Here is a 23,130-nt window from a genome sequence, read left to right on the forward strand (position 1 = left end):
ACTTTAATGTGTTCCATCATGTATGCAAAATATATTGCCATATAGAAGCTTACAACATTGTTGTTTGGATGGGAAAGTTCATTTATGAACTCTCCATTCGGTTCCAACCAGAAAGTGTATGACACTAATGGGGCGATAGCTCAAGCCAGGGAATCAAGGTCTCATCAAGGTCCGAGCTCAAATGAGAGACTGAACCACATGATTGAGAATCATGTATAATGGTGACGTCGTTATTCTCAAGGTTGCTTCTATGGATAACATATAGATATCCATTGTCTAGGCCTACTACTCAGCCATTTATGAAATGACTACAGAAGAGGTATCATCACTGATGACTAAGCTGATTGGCTCTAGTGCAAGTGGGAGATTGTTGGAAATGTGCCCTAAAACCAATCATATGATGATACTTTATGGACATTTCACATGTTAAACTAATCTAGTTTAATGTAAAGGGCAAAGATTATTGTTTGAGCCGTCTCATATAAATGTTATATGCTTAAACGATAAGTCCAAGGAATATGTGATTGGAAGAATGCGATCTAAAGAAGTTAGATTCAAGAGACCATTCTTTCGTTGACACATCCTAAACGTTCCTGATCATAGGATTGTCAATTGGGCATTGACAGTCCGTTAAGATCAGTACGTGCTATGTCTTCTCTCAGGGAGAGTGACTAGTCTCGAGTCATTGGTGTGTGTGACATCAAGACAAGTACGTAGGTGCTCAATAGAGAATGAGTTCACTGAACACGATCAACGAAGAGTTCTCATATTCATGTCACATGAGAACTCATGGTTGGGATAATGCAAATTAGTCTTTTGACTTGAGGCATCACAGTTGTCTTGTGGTTAGGTCCTTAATCTTTGATTATGTCAAAGTCACTCCATCAGGAGGGTGTCCACGGCATCGTTGGGGTTAAGCCACTTAGCCATGGAGACAAGTGAATGCGCAACAAGGGATCTCTAACCTTCAAACTGTTTGAGGGAGAATACTCTATGATATGATTTAGAATCTCTGGCCAGAGTATGAATGAGATTTAGGAATGCGTTCCAAATCACATTTAAGGTAATCATATAAGCACAAGACTCACATTGGATAGTAGACATGAATAAACTATCAAACCAAACAATGTGGTCAAGAGTATTGTATTAGAGAAAGACCGTATTGCATTTGTAATCCTAAAACTGAATAGGTTCTCCACCTCTTCTGATTAGCTTGGGTAACCATGACATGCTGCTAGGCGTCAACCATGGTTTGTGGAAACCCTAAAAGTGTATTATCACTAACGGGAGAATTGAAAGTAAGTTTCAATTCACAATCGATTTGAAAGAGTTTGAATCGCCGACTGCCTCGCTAAAAGGAACCTAATGGATCGTACACCGTGTAAGGTAGAGATTGAAGATTCAACGGAGATGAGTAAGAATAATTAAATGGTTTAATTATTTATGGCAAGGATTAATTAATATGATTATTAATCAAACGAATAAGTTCGTTAAAAGACCACGGGATAGTTTTGGACCTTAAGGCCCAATGGGCTTCGAACGTCAAGTCCATTGACTTAAGTTGTGTGACAACTTAATGAATAATGATTCACAAAGGCCCAAATAGCCCAATAAATCCCATGTTAAAGAAGGAGTGGTTTTGGACTTATTTACAAGTTTGCCACTCAAATGAATTAAGGAATAAGTATGACTTTATAGCCAAAATTCATTAAGGGTAATTTTTGGGGAAAGGATGAGAACACAAGCTCTCCTTTCTCTCTAAAATTTCAGCCACCTTGGAGGGATCATCTAGCAATCAAACTCCTCCAAGGTCACTCATTTCTTCTACAATATGCCTTGGTGTGGAGACTTAGAGGTTTTCAATTTTGGGAACTTGGAGAAACCTTTTCATCCATCCAAATCCATGGATCTAAGATGCAAGGAATGAAGGCCCTCTCTTTGGGTGATTAGCCTTTGCTTACGCAAAGAGGAATCTACAAAGGTATTGATTTCTCAACTCACTTTGTTTTGAGTTGAGTCTTGGTTCACCTATCTACTAGGCTTTGAAGTTCATAGGTTAAGTTTTGTTTTTGAGTGCATATAAACATGATTCCGCCTTTTAATTGTTAATTGCATGTTGTTGATGTTGCTCAAATGAACTTGTTTTTCACAAATTTTCCTTCAAATGCAACATGTGTTGTCTAAATGAATGAATGATTCATTAAGGGCGATAAGACTAAACACATATCGCCAAAGTTTTTCAGTGCACATGAGCTTCAGAAGGCTAAAGTTATTAAAATTAGACAAATCCGTTCCAATGAAAATCTAGCAGACCTGTTCACCAAGTCTCTACCAAAGTGCACGTTTTAGAAGTTAGTGCAGAGTATCAGATTACGTCGACTTACCAATCAGCTAAATTTGAAGAATGCGAAATCAGGGGAAGCATCCATGATACATGCTTGTTGTACTCTTTTTCCATCGACTAGGATTTTTCCCACAGGGTTTTTCATATCAAGGTTTTAACAAGGCAACATAAGCATACTTAACACTATATCAACAATCCAAGTAAAGTTGTACTCTTTTTCCTTTGCTATGGTTTTTTCCCACTGGGTTTTTCTGAGCAAGGTTTTAACGAGGCAACTGATGTTGATATGTGGGCATCCAAGGGGGAGTGTTATAGAATTAGTGGGTGAATGCCCACTCAAAAGAATGCCCAAAGACTTAATGATAGTGAGTAATAGTGTTTGATACTTTCAAAAGTATCATCATTGTATTTTGATGGTTGTAGTTACGAGGGTTACTCTATAAATAGAGCATTCCGTCTGTTATCAAATGCACTGCGAAAGAAAGCAAGAGAAATAATATCAGTATCCCTCTCTCTCTTTATCTGCCATCCTTTTTTGTGTTATAGCTACTAAAGTTGTAGTGTAATATTTTGCACCTGCTTCTCTCCTGTCCTTAGAAAAGTTATCTCTCTAACTTTTGTCTATTTATAACAAATTAGAGATTTTTTTCATAACAAAATTAAAAATGGTATCGTACAAAAATCTCTCACTTGCTAAAAAAACAACGACCTCATAAAATGAAGGAGAATACAAATACGGCATCACTTATGTATACAACCCCATATAAGAGGAAAAATGTAAACGATTGTCTACGAAGAAGTATGACAAAAGTGGTAGTTAGCTTGTATTTTTTTAATTTTGTCGATGCCTTTTAAAGTAAAGCCACAATTCTAAATAGGTCTATTAAGCTTAATTCTTTATGTCACGAAGTCAAAATCAAAGCCTACCATTTTAGGTCTCAATATGATTACTTCGAATTGCAAGACCTCATGAGAGTTGATTGCCATCTTCAATTGAATAGAGAGATTGAGATATTGAAAGACAGTAATGGAAAATGCTCTAAGTTTGGAGTACGCGATGCGGCCTAGAGTAAAGTTTATAGGCTAAAGCTGTATGGGCCTGGTTTTAACTTGGGCTACTCTTAGACCAAGTCAAAGTGGAGGCTAATTTTAAGTTGATATGTCGGAGACGGCCCAATATATTTTTGTAATTGCACTTATTCAATGAATGAAAATTCTACATTTTCAAACAATCAATTTTCATAATCATTCAGTACTACAGTCTGGTGGTATTCCTTTTTGCATATAAGTGAAAGGTCTTAGGTACGAATCTTGTAGACGGCGAAGTCAAATTAAATTGTCTATTGTGTAATTCAGCCGAACTCCTCATTTCCTTTAGTGTAATATATCGTTGTACAAATAAAAACAAAATCAATTTCAGTAGGTTGTTAAAATGTCTACACTCTACATTAAAAAAAAAAAAAAAAAATTCAATTTCTGTAGAGTTGTTAAAATGTCTACACTTTACATTCTTCAACAAAAGGCTTTATGAAATTGGGGGAAAAAAAGGAAGGGCACACAACTAAATAAATAAATATAGGAGGAGCTGCATGAGCCCCCAATCAATTACGAATATTAGGTCACGTGCTGTCAAATGTCAATTTCAGAATGTGTTGTGTTCTGTGTATAATTTAGACTTTAGGGGAGTGTTTGTTTGGCCTCGTTAAATTTTATTGGACTAGCTAGGATTAATAGTGAGTGAAATCCCATGTTTGTTAGCAGTTGGGACTATGTTTAATGAGATTAAGGGGGATTCGCCTAGACTAAACGCCTCACTAGGCGGTCTTAACGAGGTCCCCCGAAATTGGGCGGATTGCTAGACCAGCTTTCTTTCGCCCCTTTCCGCTTCACTCTTCGTCAATTCTCTGCTTTCCCCCACCCGACTGCTATTTTTTTTTCCATAAGACTTATCTTCCGGCGAAGCCACCATGGATATGTGGTAAGAAACTCGATTCTCTGAGAAACCTATTTCATGGAGTTTTGTAAATTCATTTTGTGGATTTCTACAGCCTTTCCCTTTTCAATACCAGATCCAACTCCCAAAATTTCAACCAGAAAACCAGAAAACCCAAAAAGTCAGAGACCCAAAAAACCCAAAAAATCCAAAAATCCAAAAATCCAGAAAACTCAGAAACCTAAAGCAGATTCAACCCCATCTCCCACATTCGAGCCATTCGCGCATGCATCCTGCATCCAACTCCTAAATTTTCATTTTTTTTCTTGCTCTTTGGTTTGATTTTAAGATTTGCAAGGGATTTTGTGAGAGGAATAGAAGAGGCAGAGAGAGATTTGCAGTGAAGAGGAAGAGAAAGATTTGCAAAATATATGGTTCTCTTCTTCTGAAAGCTTCTGCAGGCTTCTGGATGAAACATTAATTAGGGTTCTAAAAGTTAAATAGCTACAAAATAATATTTTATAACTATAATATTTGTTTGTTTTTCATTTTCAAGGCAAAAGTAAATTAAAAATGATAAAAAACTATAAATTAAAATTGATAAAAAACTAACTTGGATTCAAAAAATAATTTAGTCCATAGTTTAGTCTGGCGCTACATGAAACACCTCAATATTCTTATCCACTTTAGTCCAAGCCAAGCCAGTCCGGCTTAGTCCCATAAGTTAGGCCAATCCAAGATAGTCCAATACAACAAACGCACCCTAGAGGTATGCATCACGAAAATTCTTTTGCCCATCATTTTTCTCAATTGCTTCTCGACACGTTTTCTTCTCTCAAAATAGGGAATACTATAACCACTATTATTATGATCGAGTGTTATTCTCTTCAATTGTAAGTAAGAGTGTTCGATTCTTATCAAAAGTAAAATTAAACTACTTTATTGATCGCTCGTTGTGAGGTTTAGCCTACTTTCCTAATATTATTTGTTAAAAAAAAAAAAGATTTAGGGAGCCTTACTTATAGAGACATAAATATATACCATATTTCACACAACTCCACAGTTTTTAAAACTTTACAAGGAGGGATAAAAAATCCAATAACAGAAAACCAAGCCTAACTCAAAAAGAAATGGACCGACTAAATTACGGCTCATGCCTCTCGACTATAACCGTTAATAAACGAACACGTTAACCACTACACGACAAAAAATCATAAAAACTAACCGATTTCCCTTTTCCCTTATTCAATACCTGCAATTTCATCTTCCCCAAACCTATCATTTCAAAGTCCTATCACGCAAAAGATACTTCTCCAGAAAAGAAAAAAAAAATAAAACCCTAAAATATCCATAGTTTCCGACACTTTCAAGCCGGATTTTCAGTAAGTGATTTACAAAGTTCAGTCGGATTTCCAGAAAGATCAGTGTTTCAAAGGTTTTCCTACTACTCAAAATCATCCTTTTGCATAATTATATTTCGAACTCTATCAAAAACGAATGCATTATCAAGTGTTTTTGCACTTGTTTTTGCAAAAGACACTTTTCAAAACTATCAAAAACGCATGCATTATCAAGTGTTTTTTGCACTTGATTTTACAAAAAATTCAGTGTTCTAGTTCGAGAAAAAACTATTTCAGTGTTTTAGATGTTTCGGTTTCATTTTTTTAGTTCATATGTATACTGACTCTTCAACAACATCTGAAAAAGAAAATGAATATGCGTCTAAATTTTGTGAATAAAAACATTAACCGTCTAGCTTCGATGCTGCACTTTGAACTGATGCTGCACTTTACACTGATGCTGCACTTTGTAAATTAATTATGGTTCTACTTTCTGTTTGTAAATTGGTTTTGCACATAAATATGTTGTAGAAAAAGAAAAAAAAAAAGAATTTGCATCAAGCTTGTGTTAAAACAATTATGCATCTACATTGTGCGTAAACAACCAATTTTGCATCTACCTTGTTTGCTAATTGATGTTGCATCTACTTGTGAACTAAGTGACGCTGCATCTACTTGTGCGCTAAGTGATGCTGCATCTAGCTTGTGTGCCTAGCATCTGCCCTTTTGCATTTAGTTTGTCGTTTATATGACTTCATATTATTTGATTAAAAATTATACTCATTATCATTTCAATTTTTTTTATGAATATGACACCAAAAGTAAAACATTTTGCAACAAAAAAGAAATCAGCTCCAAAATCTCATGTTATAAAGTGTCGGGCAACAAATGATAAGTATGTTCAAATAAAACTGAATCTTTTGGCCTTTGCAGAACTAATACAAGAGTTCAAGCCAAAACTTGATGAAAAACCAAAAGTCTTGGCATTCATTTACAAGACTTCAAGCTTCATTAGCCATGACTAGCGTTGGTGTGTTATTTTTTCTTCTCTGGCTTAACCCAGAGTCGTACAGTTTTACCTTCGGGTGATGGACCATATTTTCTTCATTGGCGTAACTCGGTGTCGTATTTCTTCACTAGCATAACGTAGAGTCGTACAGCTTCACCTTCGCGTGATGGACTATACTTTCTTTACTGGCGTAACCCAATGTCGTACATATTCACCTTCAGGTGATGGATATGCCTTTGGACGACTATGATACCACTACTGAGCACATTATATATTGTATATGTTTTACAAAGGTTTTATGACATGCTAAGGTTTTTAGAAAACCTACTACATAATATACTATATGAGTTTTCTAAAACTGGGGGTTAGTACGTTTGAAGAAAAGTTGGTTTTAGTTATTATTTATATTAAACTTGGTTCACTCACCTTTTGTTTTGTGCCCTCGACCTATGAACGAGGCATATGATCTGAACTTTGAGGCATTCCCATATCAATGAATTTATGTCCTCTTCTCTGTGTGAAGCTCTCTTGTAATCACACTTTTATATTATCCATTCTACTTGTATTTCCGGATTAGTAGTATGCTCTGAACATGTTCGTGCATCATCACTTCTTTTAAATGTTGACAGTTGAATATTCTCCTTCTATTAGTGATTAGTACATTATTATTATTTCGTTAAAGTTTGTATTTCATTTTATCATTGGGTGGTTTCGGTGAAAATTTTATATGCATGGTTTACATGTTCTTGGCATATGTATAATTAAGGGGAACTTTAATGAAAAGCTCTCGGAACTGTTCATTTAAACAAAAAAACCACATTTTTACACTAAAAAACTAATTCTGATACTATTCACTTTACCCTTTATTTTGTTATTATCGTTAAAATTCAAAGTTTTCAAGCAATTTTCATTAATTTTCCTATAATTAAATAGTTTTTGTCACCCTTGGGTGTCGGCCAGCACGTGGCCAAGGGCGGATCCACATAAGGACCTGGGAGGTCCCAGGACCCGTCGGCAATCCTAAATCGCTGCTATAAATTTTCCGGGGACCCCTCATACTCGAGCATGAGGTCTGTGCAGGTTGTAGGTTGCAAGTTTGCAGTGGTTGTCTTCTTCTCGGAGAAGATGACCGCACACGGAGAAGAAAGAAAATAGGGACCCTTCCTGCCTCTCTCCTCCTTGCTTCTACCATGGTCTCATTTGTCAGTGCCACCCACTTCTCCTCCAACCTTTCTCTATCGTCTGGCAGGGGCAGTACATAAGGCCAAATTTTCCCAAATTATTTCAACCATCTTAATCATTTTTCTTATGGGTGAAATTTCCTTCATAAGGTTAATAAGATGAATATGATCTGTCATGGGTTGGTGAATTTTGGAGGTGAAGCTGCCATGGCTTCGAGAGAATGGGGAGGGAGGCGGTTGGTGGAGGTATGACAACTTTATTCTTAGTGAGAGAGAAAGTGGATGTTTGGAAACTAGTAAAAGAGAAAAATGGTGTGTTTGGTTAGAAAGATAGTGAGAGTTTGGGGAGAGTTTTATTTGACCGGTGTTTTAAATTTAGTGGTTCATATTAGATAATCAATAACTTAGGTACTCCTTAGTAACTTATGAAACCTCGTAATGGACGCCTAAATTATGATTTTATAATTTGTAATATTGTTTTACATATGATTTTTGAATGAAATGTATTATATTTAAATTTTCAATGTTATTTTTGTCTATAAATTTTTTGACCTTTATAATTGGGACCCCTTGAGTTTAAAATCCTGGATCCGCCACTGCACGTGGCCATCTCGATGTCATTGGAAACCGGGATTGAGGTGTGTCAAAATTTCCATAGATGACAAGTTATATACAAGTTTGGGAAGAATGTGTTTTCTTCATGACTAATCTATCGCCTCAAATTTAAATAAAATATGCAGATTGATACTCATTTTTTTAATTCATTATTTCATTAACTCTAATTAGTTATCCAATTCAATTAAATCCTAGATATCAAATGAGAAGGGCAAAAAGGTGAAACCCATCGTACCATTCCACAAAAATGGTTTTCGCAGTTACAAACGAGAACAATAATACACAAACGAGGTGTGTTTCATCCATTTATAATTTGTATGGTTCATCATCAATTTACCAAAAAAATAGTCACTGTGGACTTGGCCGGTACACAAGGATTGGATTGGATTGGACTGGGACCTGGGTGTGTGCTGTTAATTGCAGTCTAATCCGCATTCCTCCAGGGTTGGGTCATCTGACTTGGCCAAGAACGGATCAACCCGAACCCATAAAAGCGAAAAGATGGAAGCCAGCATTATTGACCACACTATAATGATTGTAGGAGTCCTGTTCTGCCTACCAAGCAGACCCTTGAGGAAAGGATAGAGGTGAATGATCACCCAGAACGCAAACAAGAGCTTACCTAACAGTGGCCCCCATGACTCATAACCGTTATTTATTGCATTCGACACTCCGGCAACTACTCCGATCAAGTTTATAATAAGCAACGTCGTTGGTGGGATGAGCAATGTGGTCCACTTAAATGCATACAGCTCTGAGAAATCCGCGTCGTCCCCAGCTTTTGATGTCACCGTAAAGTTTGTATCAACGCCGGCTAGCACCTTTAGAATCCCTTGAAACACGGCAAACAAATGCGCCGACACCCCACCAATCACCCAAAACTGCTCATTTCTCCACCATTCGTCGATGCCAACTCCACTCCATCTCATTTCCAATACGCTCGTTGTAAAAATGCAGATGAAAAGAGACAGAAACCACAAGCTAGCCATATTGTTCAGCTGCACACAAGTAAAAAAATCAACATTAGATGCATATATCATCGCCTAGGCAGGCAAGCCAACAAGTAGATGAGGTCGGTTTGATCCATCAAACTGTATGTTTATACCTCTGGAGTGATGAACTTTCCTGTTAGCAGACATACAGCAGGTAGAGTGCAATAAGCAAGAAGTGGAATTGATGTCCATGGGTACACAGTAGCGTTTATGTAAGACAGACGCTCCAACCACTTCAGACCCCGTCCATACCCATACCAGAGAGGGCAATGCCTGCTCAAGAATATTTCAATTGATCCAAGGGCCCACCGAAGGACTTGGTGCAAACGATCGGAAAGATTAATGGGGGCTGATCCCTTAAATGCCGGCCTTGCAGGGATACAGTATATCGATCTCCAACCGTGACAATGCATTTTAAAGCCTATCAGGATATCCTCTGTAACTGAACCGTATATCCAGCCGACCTGGATTGGGAGGAAGCGTATTGAGCAAGCAAAGAGAAAAAAAAAGTTATACGGTTAATCAACTCATGAATTGGATCACCATCTTACCTCCTTTCCCCATTCTGTTTTATCTTCATAGCCACAACTAATTACATGGATGGCTTCTTTAAGCAGAGATGCTGGCCTAGTGCTTTTCAGAGTCCCACCATCCTCCAGCAAGGTGGATGCAACAAACACCGGAGACTGCCCAAATTTCTTTTCCAGCTCATCATCAGACATTAGAGTCAAGTTTTCAACTTCAACACCTGAAGATAAGATGTTCTCAAGTCAAAAGGAAAACCGAGATTGGTGGGAAACAAGGAAAACTTAGGTTTATCTATATCCATAATACATAATAAAGAACCTATCTCCACAAAGGTAGCAAGTGTGCATCTGCCAACAACGCTGGCAGAAAAGATAATATCAAACCTTCCCTAGTTTAAAGAATACAAATCAATCATGACTTATAAAGTAGATTTTCACACACATTTTCCTAAGTGAGCAGTACTGAAGTTTGTCCTTTGCATTTGCACATGCTGGATGTACACACATTGCATTTCATAATCCTGAAGTATAAAAACAGACAAGTAAATACCAAAGACGGATTGGAAGCTTGGTGAAAAGTGCAGATTGTAAGTAACCAATTGAAAACAGAGTTAAAAATCTATGCTTTTGCAATGGTGAGATATTTTCACAAAGGAATCTAGTGCAGTACGCATCCACAGTATAAACTATGCCATTAAAAAGAACTTATTTATTTTCCCTCATACTGTGGAAGGCAAGGGATTACGTTTATTGTTCTCTTCGACACCCTCCTGATCAGAGACATTTATCAAAACTATTGTATCTTCCTTCCTGGAATTTCTCTTCTTCTTTTCAGTCTTGGGTTTATTGGCCTTCTGCTCCCTTTTTCCAGAAAAACAGTTTCCGCAACAGCACCATTTTGTCAAGCAGTTGCATTTCCTAGTTGGTGGCTTTTTTGTTTTTGGAGCATCATAACCATAGAGAGCCTGCCTTCTGAAGACACATCCAGTCCCAACATAGATAGGCCCTTGGATCCCATCCAAACCTTTCATGTTAATCTGTTATTGGTGATGATGACTTAGATGTTAACTTTGAAATAGAAGAAAAATGAATGGAAAAAGCAACAAAGCAATCTCACTGTCTACAGATACTTACATCAAAGAACACTGTGTTTCGGTTGGCATATCTGTCATGCCTATCAATACCATCGAATCTTTGTGGGAACTGGACATAGCACACTCTCTTTCCTAGCAACAGATCCATCATGAAACACATTGATTCTCTAAGAGCCTTACTATTATTGATGTAGTGATCACAATCCAAGTTCAGCAAGTAAGGTGCATTTGTTAGAACAGCAGAGACTCTTACCTGTTTTGACATACAAGATGACAAGAAAATGAAACTCCGGAGTAAAAAGGGGAGGGGGGGGGAGAGAGAGAGAGAGAGAGAGAGAGAGAGAGAGAGCACATAGTTCTATCAACTGCTATCGATGTGGAGCTCAAGAAGCCTCTCTTTCTCCCTTTCAATTTACTTACCAAAGCATTCATTGCTCCAGCCTTTTTGTGGTGATTAAACCCATGTCTTTTTTCTCTAGAAACATATACCAGGCGTGGTAATTCTTTCTTATCTGTCTCATGTCTTCCACTTTGGCCAAGAAAAACCTAAAAAGGTGCATATAACTGTTATATGCCAAAGTGCATTACAACTTTACATGCACAATAAAGAAATCAAATTCCCATGTGACATACCTGAATCATCCCAGGATGATCACGAACATTATTTCCAGGCCATGGAGTTCCATCCTGCATTGTCCATCCTTCTTCTGGAACCTTCTGAGCTTTAACAACCAATGCATTTATTCGAACTTTGAACTCTTCATACTCTCTCTGCAAAGATAGTGACAAGAACATATACTAAGTTCTCTGCAATGAGTGATGAGGAAGTATCCACTGTTAGTAACCCTCATTACCTTCATTGCTCTTCGTTCTTTCACAAATGATGGAAGCACCTTATCTTTTAGATAATCTATCTTTTCTGCAAAATACCATTCAGGTGCCCGTGGTTCTATGCTAAACTTCTTGCAGAAAGGGACCCACTTCCTAGCAAATTCTGATGTTTCTGACAGTGCCTCGAATGTCAACATAGATGCACCATCATCCGAAACATAACATGAGACCTTGTCAACAGGGTAGTCCACTGCTAGAATAGAAAGTACAGTGTTTGCTGTCACCAAAGGAGGCTCCTTCAGTGGATCAACTGTACTGACATAAATATCAACTGGACAAAGTTGTGAAGGTTGGCCTTCCTTCTCATACCTGGAAAAAGGAGAATTAGCATGAATTGTGATAACGTTCACAGTCGGACCAAAAGGAAAGTTACATTAACATGTGATAATCAAATGGCTTACCTCAGGGATAATCTATCCAGATAAGTTTCTCTATCAATGGGAAACCACTTTGGGAACTGATCAAGAATCCATGAAACAGCAAACCAAATCTCACAAATTACTGAGATGAGCCACAATGCATATGCATCATTTACAGGATGCATGACCCGATAATGAAAGAAGAATCCAAGAGCAACAAGTCGAATAATGATGATCATTCGATAAGGGTTGATTTGTCTCGATGGAATAGGCAACTTTCTTGACAAGGGCTGTCTTGCCTCATCCATTCTGATCCATGAGTGGCACAAAGAATTTTCATTGATCAGCAATCCTTGGATATTTCAAACACTACGGTATTGGAAATATTAAAACTAACTTTATAGTAGAGAAAATCCCGTAACTAAAATGTTTAAATGCAGCAAGTCACAACCTCAAAAGACATGAGCAATGCTGCATGCATAGGAGCACTTACAGTGGTAGATCAGGGCCATTGTCATTCCCGTCATAGTCCCAATCTTTGGCACCATTTTCATGTTTCATCATCTGTAATTTCTCTTGTTTTTGCTTCCAACTCTCCATCCTCTCCTTCCAAGCAACACTACCGTAGCCATAAGCAGCCATGTCTTTGGAAGGATCCATGGCTGTACTGCAAAAAAGGTAGATGTGAACCCATTCAAGCTAACAAATAGAGGATGAGTACCCAAGATGGGTAAGTGTGAGAGTAAGGTGATTGAATTTGGGGCATGTGAATTTCGTGAGGAGTAAGATGTTTACCTAGAAGGACATGGTCTGAGGAAAGAATGGGGTGGTTCCTTTTTCCTCCAGCAGCAGTTCCCATGAAAGAAGGGATCAAAGCATGTTGTTCAAGAGGGATATCATCATCAGCCTGCGCGAAAAACTCACAACCATTAAAAGAAAAAAGCAAACAACTAAAGAAACAAGGAAAGAAAAAAGAGTGGTACAGCCGTGAAGTATGGATCAATGAATTAAGAAAGCAATTTTACACAATTGAGCGAATTCAATTGAATTTGTGAGTACCATTTGACTGTTAGTAAGGAGTGGAAGTTGGGACATGGGATGAGAGAAACCCGAGTCAGAAGCGCAACCATAGCTCATGTGGCCGTCTGCAGAAAGCGCATGTTGCATATCTTGTCTGCTCCTTGCATCAAAACTGAATTCGTACTCGAGGTCATCGATGCCATCTTCTTCTTCATCACCTTGGACCCTGGCACACCCTGCCGGCCAAAAAGAACATCGGTGAGACTAATTAAATAAACTGATAAAGTTGTATAAATGATTTAATTATTCAGCAATGGTATAGTACTAGAAGTAGTAATAGAACTGGTTTAGCGTTTAGGTAATAGGTATCCACCCTTAAGCCTTTTGAAGCGGGTCTTGCACTTAGGACAGAGTTGGGTACCCTCACTGCGCTCGTATTCATAGCAAGTTGGGCATATGGGAAAGGCACACTCGTTACAGGCGACAAACAGCTCCCCGTCTGCAGTTAGGCCTACATCGTCTTCACAAATCTGGCAAATCTGCCCCTTCAGCACTTTAGCCTGTACAATAGCAGAACCAACACATGCCGGTTGATTGCCGACCAAAGAGTACAAATACAACGAGTCATTCGTTCATTCATCTATAGGTCATATTAATTTGACAATAATATAGTTCATCAGTGAACGAAAGAAATGATTAAGTCATAAATTAGCAATGAAAACATGCATGTATAAATATGAAAGTGAAGTAGGAGGTAGCAGGTAGGAAGAGGGAGGGAGGGCAAAGAGCATTATTTACATTTAGAGAAGATGATTCCCCATCATGACGTTCACGATCACGATCACCGCAGATGACCACAAGTTTATTCAGGTTGTGAGATCCCGCAACTAAACCACCACTTACCTCCATTTCAGATCGAAATTCAGAATTTGAAAATTGAAATATTGCTGCTCTGCTGCTACACTATTACGTACTATACTATCAGGCCGATGGTAGCTAACTATAGATAGCTACTTTAGTTGATGTCTGCATTTCAATTAAAAATGCAGTAATAATCAACCGCTCATCCTTTTTGAAGTGACTTAATCAGAAAGAAATCATATAAAAATTAAATAAACAAACAAAATCTCCCTCCCTCAGATCCTTATACATGGTTACTCAACCAGTTAGCAACCATGAAGGCATGAACTCAATCTCTTCTTCTCCTTGGATGGTCTTGGTGGATCATGTTAATTGTTGTGGGATAAGTTGTCTTCATCGTCTTATCAATATCTCAGCCGCCACACACAGCCCATAGCGAGCCTCATACACTCATACTACTACAGTAGTACTATTCCTAACGGTAACAACTAACAACTGAGTCTGCCTGTTCAAAACTAAACGAAACTGTGAGCGTGAGTGAATCTTGATAATCGCATTCGCCCGGCATCAGCTGCAACATTAATAAACCAAACACAAAACGGACAACGGCGGGATCAACAACGACAGATGACTAATCACCGATTAAACCAAGGCCTATTATTTCATGACTTTAAGAAATCAGCCACAACTCAACAACCACTTTCATCGTTCTCGTCTTTTTTTATTAATTTTATTTTTACAGATATTAAAGAAATTAAAAAAAAAGTATAACAAGAGGTCAAGAACAATAATAAATAACAAATATTTGCTCTGATTGCTAGAGTTTTTCTCTTTTTTTTTGGTAAAACTAGAGTTTTTCTCTTTAATGTCACAGTATTTCAAGTTCTTACTCTTCGTCTGTCAATAGAGTAAATTAAAATAGTAAAGAACAATTACAAGAAATATGAAAAATAGAAGAAATTCCAATGACAATAGGAATCACACCCAAGTAAACTACAACGAGTGTGACACACCCCGACCGGGATCAGGGCGTGCTGCCCGTCACACGAAGGTGACGTAACCATGTGCACGTGCGGAAGCTAAAGAAATAGTAATATAAAAGTACGAATAATTAAAAACTAGCATACAAAGTACTAAAACAAGTGCTAGCGTAAGTGAGGTACAAATTCAGAGCAAGACTACAGCAGTCCAAAAGAAAGATTGCGACAAAAGTACACCCGAAGGTGACCCTATGCTGGTGAGTATCTGTCAGAAATGCCGGAAAAGCCCTCTGGGAAACCACCGAAACCGCTAAGCAACTAGAACCTGGAGGGGCGCAAAACAAAAGCGTGAGTGGGCAAAAACAAATCTTTTCTAAAACCATTTAGTCAAATACTTTCTAACCCCTCGCCGTAAAACCTGTATACTTCCCAGAAAAATAACATATATACGTATGTATAGATATGCCAAACATGCTCAAGGGTATGCCAATCATGCTCAAGATATGCCATGTCAAAACCTCATAATGAAATGCAAGTGCTCAGGTATATCTCATGACGATAACATATAATCTGGCAGCCGGAGTCACCTAACGTGACCTGTACGACTGCGTATAGAGCTCAAATCTCAAACTCAATAACTGAACCTGCCCACGAGTCGGAACCACCTAAAGTGGTCTGTACGACAGGCCTGGGTGTAATATATATATACGCTCTAGTGCTACGATCACGTGAAGGCTGTGCAAATAATCGCGGGTCACCTACGAGTCGGAACCACCTAAAGTGGTCTGTACGACAGGACTGTGCACCTAACTTGGATCCAAGCTGAGCGTGTGGTGCGGGAGGTGAACATCACGTGAAGGACTGTGCCCTACTCTGGGCGGGAGCACTAACACCGGGGGTGCAGGTTATGAGCTCTCTAAGCATCTCAAACTACTGCTGAATGTAAATATGAATACCACTTACTTGGCACTTACCTGTGCGTCCACAGCACCCAATATGCATATGTATATGTATGCCACTATTAATGCATGCAATGATGCATAAACGATAATAATAACATGCATGGCATAAGACAAATAACCCCTTTTTACTCAATTTCTTGGAAAATAATTGTATATAGGTGTATACGGAAAACAAAAGCCCACTCACTGATAAGTGGAAGGGTCGTAGCCCCCCTGCCTCGAGTGCGCACGCTCGTCCTCGGGGTACGTGTCACCTATATGCGAAATAACTATAAAAACGTTAACTTTAAAGCACATAACCTAACTTTCGTAATAACTTCTCATACATTGCTCAAAATGGACAAATGAATATACCAACGTGCTCTACACAAGCTCAGGATCACAACCATTTTTTTAGAAAAATTTTCCTCCACCGCACGCGCCCCCACGCGCCGGCCACGCGCAGGCACGTGCAGCGCACACGGACGGCGTCAACTGCGTCAGGAATATTCCGTCAAATTTGACGGAATATTCCGTCACCTTCTTCGTTCAATCTCCGATGCCGTCGCCGGCGCCGGAAAACTGGAAAACCTGTAAACCGTGTTTTCTCGTTCGTTTCTCAACCGTTTTTCACGTTTCTTGCACCAAATTAAAGCTTAGGACTAGTAGAACACATCCATACAAGTTTTAAGGGCTAAAACTCACGCGATCTTACTTGTGCAAACTATCCAAAACCGGCCAACTTCGAACAGGACGATCCTGACGTCCAAATTCGTCCAACGAAGCACTCCGAGGCTCCTTGGGACCTCACTAAGACACCTATGAGCTTCAAAAATCCAAAAACATGCTAGATTAAGGTTTGCATGAACAGTACTCAAATCGGCCATTGTCGAATCGACGTGAAAACGTTAGAGTTCTTACCTGAAAATGGTATAATCGTGCTCCTCCCAACCTCACGAGTTCGATAGTGACCTTAGTTTCCTCGATCTGCTAAGGTTTGAGGGGTTTGGTGTTTGTCCGTACGTTTAAGGTAAACGGGAAGGGAGAGGGAGATGAGAGACAGAGACAGAGAAAGGGCAGAGAGAGACAGTGAGTGTGCATGTGTGTGTGTGGCCCAACACATGCCACAACACACAAAACAACCAATAATGTCAAAGAAACGAACTAGGGGCAAAGTTGACAATTCACACGTACGTTTTAAATAATTTCGAGACGGGATGTCACAAGTGTGTTCAAATTAATGTAAATATATTGACGATTGCAAAAATTGCAGTGTCGTGAAGACATATTTCGCTGTATTGTTGGTGTATGTAATTCGTTTTTATTATAAAAAATCTTTGAAATTGGCCCAAGACAACATAATATTTATAGGTTTACAACCCTAACTTAAAAAGGAAGACATGTTAATTACACGAAATTACATGAGATTAACGGGATTACACGAGATTACATGGGATTAATATCAATTAGGAATCCTATCTAAAGAACGAGAATCCTCTCCGGATACTCTTTGTGAGGATATCGGAGATCTTCAAATCGTATATTGTACAATCGGTTTTCGTTAGGTATTATTCATATTTAATTTTAAATTAAAATATTTAAAATAATTTTTAATTTCACGATATACGATAAACAAATATAATTTGAGGATCCTTAGGATCCCCACAATCCTGTTCATATAATATTAAGCAGCAGGTCTAACTTTGGTGGCGTCTTTCTCTTTCCGTCATGCCATTCTTGTCGTATAATTCCTTCCTTGTCTTATTAATCCCTCTTCCCTCGTAACTAAAAACTAGAACGCACCGTTTGGTTTTCTTTTCTTTTTATTTTGTTAGCATATTATAAAATATAAAAAAAAAAGAGAAAAACAGAAGATGAGAGGTGTGAATTGTCAAAAGACTCGCAGGCAGTCTCAGTCGTCCCTATTTCCCTATCACTTCACTTGGATCTTTGCTTTCCTTTCGCTTTTGTCTTTCCCTGTCTTTGATCTGCACTGCAATTCTCCCTTTTTCTTCCATTTCCCATTTTCCATTTACAATTGGGAATGGGAATGCGAATGCGAATGGGAATGGGAATGGCATCGGGATCGCATCCTTAATTGATTGTTTCATCCTTTTCTTTGAGACTTCATCTTTTCCTTATATTTATCCAATTTTAAAGAGACAATATATTGGTCACTTGAGAGTGAGAGTGGGAGTGAAACAAACAGAAGCGGTGGTGGTGGGCGGTCGGTGGTTCCTGGTGGCAGTCAGCGGCGTCTGCTGCTCCTGATTAGCTGGCACAAGGAGTGCTGGAGTCGCGCAAGAGTAATGAGCTTGTAGTTGAAAAAGCACAACACACACTGCTTTAATGGGGTCCGAGCAGCACAGATTCCCTCAGCAGGAGCTGGTAATGCTTCTCTCTTTCTCCCCTATTACCTCTTTCTCTCTCTAGACTCTATGTTCTGTTTGATTAAGAGAGAATAGATAGACACTGTCTTGACGCTGGTGCTGCTCTTTGATGGATGGGGGAGTGAGGAGAGGAGAGGAGAGTGTTAGATCTGGGGCCATTTTGCAGTGTTTGGGTTTTGTTTTGTGGGTGTCAGTGTCAGATCTGGGGATGACTTGACTTGATTTGCATTGTGTGGACGGATCTGCTTTAGTAAAATATAAGTTAGGATGTGCATGTTTCTTGCTTGCCAATCACTTTCCAGTTACAACATCATACCCAATTTTATCTAGCTGCGGTTATCATTATCTCTCATATAATGCTAGTGCGTGCTTCCAATTACTGAGTGTTGTTATTCATCAATTTCGAAATAATTTCTCCCATAGTTTGTTGCTTGGATCACAATCTATACCGATGCATTATCCCCAAAAAAGGGCCTTACAAAGTTTGATTTTCCTTATGCATTTAGATGTTGGTTGCTTTGCGTAGTTAAATGGAACGGATGCATAACATCCAGAATGTTTCTGAGTTTGTTTTTTTATATTTGAGACCAATTTTAAATCTAACTGATAATGCCCATTTGCATTTTTACAGAGAAAGAGATGGGGAGGATGTTGGGGTGCATTTTCTTGCTTTGCCTCACAGAAAGGAGGAAAGCGCATAGTGCCTGCAACTCGCATTCCTGAAGGCAATGCATCAGCAAATCAGCCAAATGGACCTCAAACAGTTGGCCTGACCAACCAAACAACGTCGCTGGCTCCTTCTCTTCTAGCTCCGCCTTCTTCTCCAGCATCATTTACAAATTCGGCGCTTCCTTCAACAGCGCAGTCTCCTAGTTGTTTCTTGTCTGCCAACTCACCTGGAGGTCCTTCATCCACCATGTATGCCACTGGGCCATATGCCAACGAAACACAACTTGTCTCTCCTCCTGTTTTCTCAACCTTCACAACTGAGCCGTCCACTGCTCCTCTCACTCCCCCACCAGAGTTGGCTCACCTAACTACTCCATCTTCTCCAGATGTGCCATTTGCTCGTTTCCTCTCATCTTCTGCAGACATTAAAAGTGCTGAGAAGGCCAATTACATTGCTGCAAATGATCTTCATTCAACATATTCACTCTATCCTGGAAGTCCTGCTAGTAGTCTCAGATCACCAATTTCAAGGGCATCAAACGATTGTTCATCATCATCTTTTCCTGAGCGTGATTTCCCCCCACATTGGGATCCGTCAGCTTCTCCCCAAAATGGTACATATCCAAGGGGTGGTTCTGCCAGGATGTTTGGGCATGACACAGCTGGAGCTTCTGTGGCATCTCAAGACTCAAATTTCTTTTGTCCTGCTACATTTGCACAATTCTATCTGGATAATCCGCCACCTCATACTGTTGGAAGGTTAAGCGTGTCCAAGGATTCAGATGTTTACTCTACTGGTGGGAATGGAAGTCAGAACAGACACAATAGAAGTCCCAAGCAAGATGTGGAAGAAATAGAAGCGTATAGAGCATCCTTTGGGTTCAGTGCTGATGAAATTATCACTACAACACAATATGTGGAGATTTCTGATGTGATGGAGGACTCGTTTACCATGACACCTTTTCCCTCTCATAAATTACCTACAGAAGAAAGTATGGAACCGACATCTGTCATTGAAGGACTAAAGGCACATAAGACAAAAACAAACTTGCAGAGTCAGGAGAGTCATAAATCTGAATCAGATCTTGATGAGGGTGGACGTTGTGACTCGCTCATGTCGTGTACTGGATCGGAAGGTGAACTGTTATAACTTTTATTTAAATGTCTCTATTTTTCTCTAGTTTTAAAATCAAGTAGGTAATGAAGTAAACAACTAAATAAACAAAGTTCTCAATTAAGAAAAGTCACTGTTTGACTGCTGGTACTGCTTTTTCAACCTGAATTAATCACAAGCCTCTAATCTATACATGTTTTCTAAGCACCGGATGAAGTATTAATCTCGTTTAAGTGTGATTCTAGTATATCTCTTTCAGCTTCATTCATGTACATCTAAATAAGTCCTATTCATTGATTGATTTCATTTTCGCCAAAAGAACTGGAATTTATGCTGTTGGTGCCTTTCACGCTTCTTTATCGAGATTTTGGAGGGGACTAGCATTTAACCTATTCATTTTGCAATTTTTTTTTTTTTTTTTTCCAATAGCGCCTGTTGTTGTCATGGGTGCTTTTGAAATGGAAGAAAGTCAAGGGCAGACATAGAAAAGTAATCAGGGCGAGAGTTCTGTGGGATGAATGAGTGTTTCATCTCACTTGAAGTCTCTCTCTTCCCCCTCTGGTTCCTCTTTTATTTTAGATAGTAATGTTCCTTTCTTGTATGACTCAGATCACAAATCATGGAGGCAGTCTGGTGATGTCTCTCGATCAAGTACGCCTGGAATCCGCATCATGGCCAATGAAGAGGACATTTTTTCAAAGATGGGGTCTTCTAAATTGAGCAGAAAGTATCAGATGGGTCAATCTAGCTCAGATGCAGAAATTGATTATAGAAGGGGAAGAAGCTTACGAGAGAGGAAAGGAGAATTTGCGTGGAATGACTAAGAGTAAGCAATAAAGCGCATTATTAGTTGTTTCACGTGTGTTAATTTGATGTTGTGTTTTTGCTTACGTTTCTGTTTGGTGTTGTGTGATAGGTGGAATGATCTAACCGATTATGTAACCTGTTATTTCAATGGTGTGTAATCCGGTCTCTGTGATTGATGAATGCTGTTGCTGTATGTGAATGAAACAAATGGTATATGTGTTTGGTGAAATGTGGTTAGACACACACACACACACAAACCCTTTATGCAAAGGGATCCCAATTTAAAAAAAAAAACAAAAGGGGATTAGGTGTGGGACCCACGTCACATCGAACTTTAACGATCCGAATCGTCTATTTTGTAAGTTTTGATTCATAGATCATCCTTGCAAAAATTTAATTTAATCCGAAACCATTTGGCTATTTAATTATCAAGATAAAATTTTATTGTTTCTTATATAACAAAGTATTTGTTAATTTTTTTGAACCCAATTAGATGTTTTAAATATTTCTGATTTAGCTAATATTTTGCAAGGATGATGTATGAGATGTAACTTGAAAAATACACAGTTCGGATCATTAAAGTTTGATGTGGTGTGGACCTCATAATTAATCCCTATTTAAAAAAAAATGGAAATCCCTTTTCTTAAAGGAAATATCCCTTTCACCAAATCTATTCAATCAATCAATTCGAACTCTTGAAATTTGATTCAACGATTACAAATAGGGGATTCATTTACAAGTTATAATAACTTTAACCATTAGATCAAATTTCAAGGGCTCCGATTAGGTGATTGGATTGATTTGGTGGAAGGAATCCGGAGATGATCATTTTCTTTTCTTAAAGGCTTCCTATATATATAATTATATTATAGGAAACTTTAACGAAAAGCTTCCGGTACTGTTTATTTTAACAAAAAATCATATTTTTACACGAAAAAGTCAATCCTAATACTATTCACTTTATCCTTTATTTTGTAGTTAAAACTTAAAGTCAATTTAGCTATTGTTCTGGCTGTAAACCCTAAACCATTTCGATGTACGTGGTCAGATAATGGGAGATATAAGGTCTTTTCGCTTTGAGTGCTGTGTTTTTTTTCCCTTGCCCAAGGTCCAAAAACAGAGAAAACTTGCTAAAGTAAGCTGGGAGGGCCGAATCAAACGGCATACAGATTAGGAAGATTATCAGCTATATAGGGTTTCCCGTGTGGTTATGCATCAAAGACGATTCCAATATTTTGTTTAAGTGTCTTGATTATGCAATATTGATTCTCATGCTTCTACTGTTTGTCTGGCTCGACCTACGATCATTTTCCTATGTAACTAATAACTATTTTGTTTGGCTATTACAACAATCTCAACCAATTTGTTCTTCCTGATTGGTGTTCTGAAGGGTTTGAATCAGAAATTGAATTTTGAAGGAGCTTACGATTTCTGGTAATGGTGTTGGGTGGTCTTGGAGTTATTCAGAGGAGCCTACGGCTGCAATAGCTCTGCCATATCGACACTTGTCCCGATCTTGTTGACACTTGCACCACGTCCACTTGCAGGTGTCAACGATAGTTGGAGGAAATAGAAAGAGTTTCGTTTGGAATCCTTATCTAGTATCTCTGACTCGTTGGTTGTCGAGGGTATTAAGATTTCGGGCTAAAGAATTCCAAATTTCCTATATGGACATGGAGGACTCGGGAGTCAGGACCATACACTCTATCCTTTCCTTGTTGCTACTAATGTGAGTTGTCCTCTGCTCCCTCGTAGATCTCATATATAGATGAATGATAGGTTCCAATTCCAGAAACCTATTCAACCTTAACCACAGAACCAGGGTGCAGCAATGGAGAATCGCGAAATGGAGAAGACGAGTATTTTGTTTTTGTAAAAGTATATTTTTAATTCCTCATATCGTTGGAATGGAAAGTGGAGCTTTATATGATAGCCCGATACACTGATGTGAGCAGCCACGTAGGCAATAACAATCAACTATTAAAAATAGAACTAGAAGGAAATGCAAATTGCAATGAAACCCCAAACAATTACAAGATCATAACAATACTTTCTCCTTCAAA

At 38.6% G+C, this 23,130-nt stretch overlaps 2 protein-coding genes across 3 annotated transcripts; one reads left to right on the top strand and one right to left on the bottom strand.

The window, feature by feature from the left end:
* Positions 1-8,718: 8,718 nt before the first annotated feature.
* Positions 8,719-14,214, bottom strand: LOC137711378 (putative cellulose synthase A catalytic subunit 3 [UDP-forming]). The gene is made up of 14 exons (XM_068450612.2): positions 14,104-14,214; positions 13,679-13,865; positions 13,345-13,541; positions 13,081-13,192; positions 12,779-12,947; positions 12,328-12,594; positions 11,890-12,235; positions 11,669-11,806; positions 11,456-11,581; positions 11,076-11,288; positions 10,687-10,978; positions 9,966-10,162; positions 9,528-9,878; positions 8,719-9,420 (listed from the first exon to the last, which is right to left on the bottom strand). The coding sequence occupies exons 1-14, from the start codon at positions 14,212-14,214 to the stop codon at positions 8,836-8,838; spliced, it is 3,291 nt and encodes a 1,096-aa protein (XP_068306713.2). The 3' UTR covers positions 8,719-8,835.
* A 3,747-nt stretch (positions 14,215-17,961) lies between these two features.
* Positions 17,962-22,997, top strand: LOC137711006 (uncharacterized protein At1g76660). Of its 2 annotated transcripts, none has more exons than XM_088696137.1 (4): positions 17,962-18,475; positions 19,109-20,282; positions 20,870-21,086; positions 21,177-21,296. In XM_088696137.1, the coding sequence occupies exons 1-3, from the start codon at positions 18,437-18,439 to the stop codon at positions 21,082-21,084; spliced, it is 1,428 nt and encodes a 475-aa protein (XP_088552263.1). In that variant the 5' UTR covers positions 17,962-18,436; the 3' UTR covers positions 21,085-21,086; positions 21,177-21,296. The 2 variants fall into 2 exon arrangements, with proteins under 2 accessions (XP_088552263.1, XP_088552264.1); XM_088696138.1 differs by lacking the exon at positions 21,177-21,296 and adding an exon at positions 22,458-22,997 and having other exon boundaries at positions 17,965-18,475.
* Positions 22,998-23,130: the final 133 nt, after the last annotated feature.

The sequence above is a fragment of the Pyrus communis genome, chromosome 6 (assembly GCF_041283825.1).
Source record: "Pyrus communis isolate YQ-2024b chromosome 6, ASM4128382v1, whole genome shotgun sequence".
NCBI lineage: Eukaryota > Viridiplantae > Streptophyta > Magnoliopsida > Rosales > Rosaceae > Pyrus > Pyrus communis.